General features: G+C 40.8%; 1 protein-coding gene across 1 annotated transcript in view; it reads left to right on the top strand.

The window, feature by feature from the left end:
• KIF13B (kinesin family member 13B) overlaps window positions 1-5,455 on the top strand; it is a 712,974-nt gene extending 707,519 nt beyond the window's left edge. The window contains exon 40 of the mRNA XM_085613040.1: window positions 2,837-5,455. Within this exon, the coding sequence (XP_085469166.1) occupies window positions 2,837-3,132 (296 nt within the window). The 3' untranslated portion in view covers window positions 3,133-5,455. The remainder of the gene's footprint in view (window positions 1-2,836) is intronic.
• The last annotated feature ends 545 nt before the right edge of the window (window positions 5,456-6,000 follow it).

Consider the following 6,000-nt stretch of genomic DNA (forward strand, 5'->3'; position numbering starts at 1 on the left):
CCGCCCATAACAACTGGACCTTTTACATGGCTCATTACACGGTCTGCATCATCTAGTGGGTGAGCACTATTTTCTTTAATGGTCTTTACCCTATTCCACCCACACAACGCCGCAGCCCTCTTTTACATTGTTGTTACGTATTTGTTTTAAAATGTGCAGCGTGGTCCGCTTTCACTTTAGCGGCCGGGATGCTTTATTTATTTAATTGGCAGTGCCCCAGCCCGCTTTTACATTGTTACGTATTTTTTTATAATTTGCAGCGCGGTCCACGTTTTCACATTAGCGGCCGCGCTGCTTTATTTGTTTAACTTTCAACGCGTTCTTCTTTCACTTAGACGGCCGCCCTACGCATTAGTAGTTTTTTGTTAAAAAACGTCAAACATTTAAATGTGACTTTAATGGGCGAAGAAGTAAAGAGTTAGGTTGTAGTAATTGGTAGTGACATATTGAGCTAAACATGTTTATTGTAGCTAGGAAAGTAGGAAAATCAAAAAAAAAAAATTAGACCGGGTTTACAAATCACGTGAGGAATTGGGGGAGAGGATGTGGCTGAACGGCTTGAGGGGCCGTTTTTGAAGCTGGGGAACCAGGTTCAAGTCTTGCGGGAGGCTCACGCATCCTGGGCAAATCACTTTAATCTCCATGTGCCTAAAAATATATGAATTAGTCCATCTGTAATGCTAAGGGGCTCATGTATAGCGCCCTGATACCCTGCCATTCTTGAAAAGTGACTGTCCCTTTTCAATCCTACCTACCTTTCCAATTCGTCTGTTACTGTTAGTGAGAAAAGCCCCCAATTTTCCGTACGATACTGCTTTCAATGACTGGTAGGACTGGGAAGTACCAATCACAAGTCCTTTGGCCCTTTCTAGCCGTACTGGTATAGGAGGTTTGTTCCTGGAGATAATGTGTCTCCTCTACAGGTCTGAGCATACTCTGCAAGGTCCAGCCTACAATTCCAGTAAAATGGCAGAGTGGATTGATCAACCTGCTGCAGAGATTCAGGAGCTATTTGTTAGTCCTTCCTTGGTACCGCCTTGTCTGCATTTGTTACCGCTCATAACGACTGGACCTTTTACTTGGATCGTTACACGGTCTGCGTTATTTAGTGGGCGAGCAATATTCTCTTTAATGGTCTTTCCCTCTTCCACCCACACAACGCCGCAGCCCTCTTTTACATTGTTGTTAGTTTTTGTTTGTAATTTACAGCGCATCCCGCTTTAGCGGCCAAGCTACTTTATTTAATTGGCAGTGCCGCAGCCTGCTTTTACATTGTTATGTATTTTTTTATAATTTGCAGCACGGTCCGCTTTCACTTTAGCAGCCGCGCTGCTTTATTTATTTAACTTACTCAGCAGTCCGCTTTCACTCAGGCAGCCGCGCTTCTTTATTTAACCCCTTCGACGCGCATGACGGAACGGTTCCGTCATGCACGTCGGTTGCGCTGTGCTCATGACGGAACCGTTCCGTCATGGCCCCGCCCGCGCACGGAACCTTCAGCGTGGCGCGGAAGTCCGCGCCGCGCTGAAGGGGTTAATTTGCAGTGCGGTCCGCTTTCACTTTAGTGGCCGCGCTACAGCAACTTTCTTTCTTTTATAAACTAGACCGTCCATACCTATTTTTAAAACAGCTAGTATAAGCTTAATGCTGGTGCTGCCGTCAGACATTGTTGGTACTGCAGCTCTTTTACACAAGGTCCAAACTATCCTCATTGTTTACATCTGCAAGTTTTAAAATGTAACGTCACGCCTATTCTAAATATGAACTCTACATATCCATAAGAATGGTCTACGCAAGTATTTGGCCGAACTGGTTACCACAGTTGTATTCAGGCCTTTACTCTGGAGATATCAACCTGCCAGAACATTGTGTTTTTTCTGTATAAGCAAGCATTTGGAACGTTGGTCACTGAATACCAGCAGAGGGCTGTAACTATCTAACAAACATCAGCGCTGTGGTAACCTCATTTTCTATCACTCTGTCCATGCACACCAAAGTTATGTCCAGATCATTACGTCCTAACTAAATGTAGTGATCAGTAACAGCCTGCTGTCGCTCGCTGTGGGCCTCACACTGCCTTGCAGGGCACCCCCTTAGAAGATCCAGATCAGACCAATAAGACCATAGGAGAATAGTAATCCAGGTACCAACAGTCCCCTCTCACATCTGCAGGATAACGCTTCGGTCACAAACAGGGCAAAAGTTCTAACAAGCATTTGCAATGCAATACGGACTGCGAAATCTTTAGCTATTGGCATTGTAACCTTTATCTTGGAATTGCCTGTGGTCCCTGAGGAATCCACTGATACAAAAACGAATTTCTTCATGCAAAGGTGAACAGGGAACCCTTATAGCTAGATCTGGAGTCACACGGAAGCGGAGCATGGCCACCGGTCACATTATGCAAACAGTATGACCTTTAAGCTTTGTATCACTCTCCTGCTCTCACTGCCTTAGAGCCGGGAGCAAGTTTAGAAAAGGGTCAGATGCATCTGCTTCTAGTTTTACTTGGCAGTTTTTAATGAGTTTTGATAATGTGGTGAAACTCAGTGAGTATTTTCAGGAATTGCTTGACAGTGTTATTGCATGCAGCTGCCTTTCACACTCCTGTTACTTCCTTCACATCTGCAATGCACTATACAACTGAGCTATGAGATGGGTATAATAAATCATGTAGATGTATAATTATCAAGAGACTGTTGTCACCAACTCTTTAGAGCTGTCGTTAATTAATCATGATCATTTCTGTGTGCAAGTGATAATGTTATTTTAATACACGGATGGAGTGACAAGTGAATGTTCAAAACTAATCGGCACTTTGTCTGTTTTCCTAAAGGGAAGAATGATGGCTCTGTAGGTGGAAAACAGTATTTCAAGTGCAATCCTGGCTATGGAGTTCTTGTGAGGCCTGACCGGTTGAAGAAAGCCACAGGATCTCTACGGCGGCGCAGCGCTGGTCTGCGCTTACAGGTTGGAGCAACAGCAGAAAACCGGAGGAGCGGCAACCTGTCCGGCTCTGCTTCCAACCTGGCGACCCTGACAGCACTTGCGAAGTCCGAAGGAGGGCCATCTTTGAGACCTGATGACAGGAGCCAGAAAAAGTCTGAAAACAGGAAGTCTTGGGCCAGCTGAGAGGGAGCCTCAGTGGTTGGTGCAAACATAGTAGGAACATGGCATATTTGGTGGATTTGTGGACTTCCAAGACCGGTATCCTGCCCTCATGACGATTGTGCTTGTCATGATTGTCTGCATGGTTGTTTAACCGGTGTCCTGTATGAACCACTGACAACATAGTATACTTTTCATAGCCTGTAATGAAGACATTTTGGTGGGGGGGCTTTGAATGTAAAGCAACTAACAGTTTCCATCTTGTGTAAAATGATGGACCTGCTTTTCTGTTCTGTGAGACGGGTATAGTTCACTCGGAAAAAAAAATGTATCGAGTACCACCTTTTAAAACTGTAGTTTGTGTGTCTAATACTACAGTCATATGCCCTCTACCCCATTTCCCTTAACATCTGTCTTTTAAGGTATTACCAACCTACTATGCAAACTATCTCACAAGCGCTAAGATTGATGGAAACATCAGGAGGTGTGATTTGGCATTGCATATTGAAAAGGTATAGCCTGAAATAGCAATTGCATGTGAGGGATGTATAATGAAAGGTGTGCGTTGTCCAGATATGCAGGTCTTCAGAGCCGCATTTGCCCTAAAAAGTATATTCTAGTACTGTAAAAAAGATGCATATTTTTTATGAGACTTGCTCCATCATTGGCAATTTGATCTAATGAGAGCTTTGTTCGATTTTATTCATTTGGGTTATATTTTTAATGATGATGATACACCTTTGGACTGCATTCTTTTATGGATATTATAATATTTTAGGACCTAGTAAGCTTCTTTTGCACATTACCTTTATCCTTCTCACCCCTACACAACCCCTTCCCCTTAATCACCAAACCTGTAGAGGTGCACACACACAAAAAAGTCCTGATTTTATGTAAAATATCACTGCACATCAACCTTCTTGCACAGAATTGATCCTGGATTGAAATTATGATACCTAGTAATGAAAAATGAACCATTTCAGCATTCTAGACCAACATATCCCAAGGAGAGCAGCTGTGTGACATTGTATTTATTTTATTTATTTTTGTTTTTAAAGTTGAACACTTGTGATTTACAATCTTACTATGCCTGCGGGTGGCCGCTCTCTTGCTCCCAGGATAGCTAATACACTGCCACTTCATCCTGGTAGACACAAAACAGATACATTGAAATAACTTAAAGAGGGGCAACAGGAACATTTTAAAACACTTTGAATCTGATGTTTATGAAGTAGTTTCGGACCCAAGCCAGATTTATAAGATGACTTCTTGCTATGTGAATAGTTTCTATTTTGATGTATTGTATGTAAATTTATCACATGCGGTGTCCTTAAAGTGTGGCGTGTTACCTATATCTTCAGGACCTGTTTTTGACACCACTGCAATTGTGAAATCACTGTTTAAACTATTTCAATTAGAGGCCTTTGACTGTAGGAGAGACAACGGTTCCCACTTTTTATTGTATATATATGTATCTTGAACTGGAGTACTAGCTCCTGGTAATGGTAACAACAAAAAACCTTTTGTGCCGGATTACGTTATTTTTGTTTTCTGTTGTGACGAGGGGGCAATATTACATTGCCTTATAGTTTTAATATCCATTTGCTGTTTAATTGCACAAATTCTGTTTGGGTTTCTATATGAAAACTGTACATCAAGAATGCCTTTAAAAAGTCTTCACTAGGTATATTCAAGTGCCTTAAGCTTCCTTTTTACTGGATCCAAATAATCTACATAGTACAGTCGAATTCTTAGTAAAATAACTTTTTGTCAATAACTATTTACAGTAACTGATAGTTACTTAAGTATTGCAAAATACCAGCAAGCACAAATTTACCAGTTAACGTGATTGCGTTAATGGTACTAAGTAAATCTATAAACTCCTTCTTTGTTATGGGATGTTGTTTGTTAAAATATTTGCCCTAAATATCTGTCTGAACATGCCGGTCTTAGAAAGGAGGTTATTCCAACCCATTTTAACCATGTAAAGGATATGTAAAGTTAGTATTGTAGTGGAAACTCCTCAATATCGATATCCGCTTTTTCACAATAGCAGCAAAGGCCCAAGTGGATTGCCATCCTGATATCCAGCATAGGATGTTTATTAATTAATTGATCACACAACACATATATTTATTGGTGCAAGACTCTTGCATTAGATATTAACTATGAACGGATCGATATTCCATCATTGTTTGAAAAATCAGTAATACATAAATAAACACATGTACAGAGTAAAATCAGTGAGCATTAAATGACATCCATTAACCAAATGAGCCTAAACAACAATGTGAATATAAGAAATCTCACATAAAACTGGAAAAATAAATATTAAACAAAATAAAAATCCTATCGGTGAGAAGAGTAAAACACAGAAAGATACAATTACATATCCATAGCAGTTTCTCCCCAAAAATGTCCCAAGTGTGTATTTCTTGAGAAGAGATCAGATAATCCATAGATTATGTGAAAGAACTAAGACGCGCATGTGCTTCCGAGTACTGCCCACCTGCCCCCAGTCAGTGAAATTGAACTGAAGGACAAACAGCAGATCTGGAAGACCACAACATAAGGCGATACATGCCCTTTTATATTTATCCTTCATGTTTTTGGAGCCGCCTTCTTGTAGGCATTTAAACACTAAGCAGGGGTACTAAAAGGTAATATAAAATTTGACAGAAATCTTATTGAGATCTCTGGATGCAGAAATACGCTTGCTCACTGGATTATGTATCTTTAGTAGTGTTTTAATTGTGTGTTAGCATAATATACCCTTAAGAAAAGTAATAGTATAATCTAACTTCGAGGTCACCAGGGCTTCAATCTTCCAAGTCATGGTCACTGACAGATGAAACTAGGCCAAATCTTTTCAACCTTTTTATTTAAAGAAGT

This window comes from Triturus cristatus, chromosome 6 (assembly GCF_964204655.1).
Source record: "Triturus cristatus chromosome 6, aTriCri1.1, whole genome shotgun sequence".
NCBI lineage: Eukaryota > Metazoa > Chordata > Amphibia > Caudata > Salamandridae > Triturus > Triturus cristatus.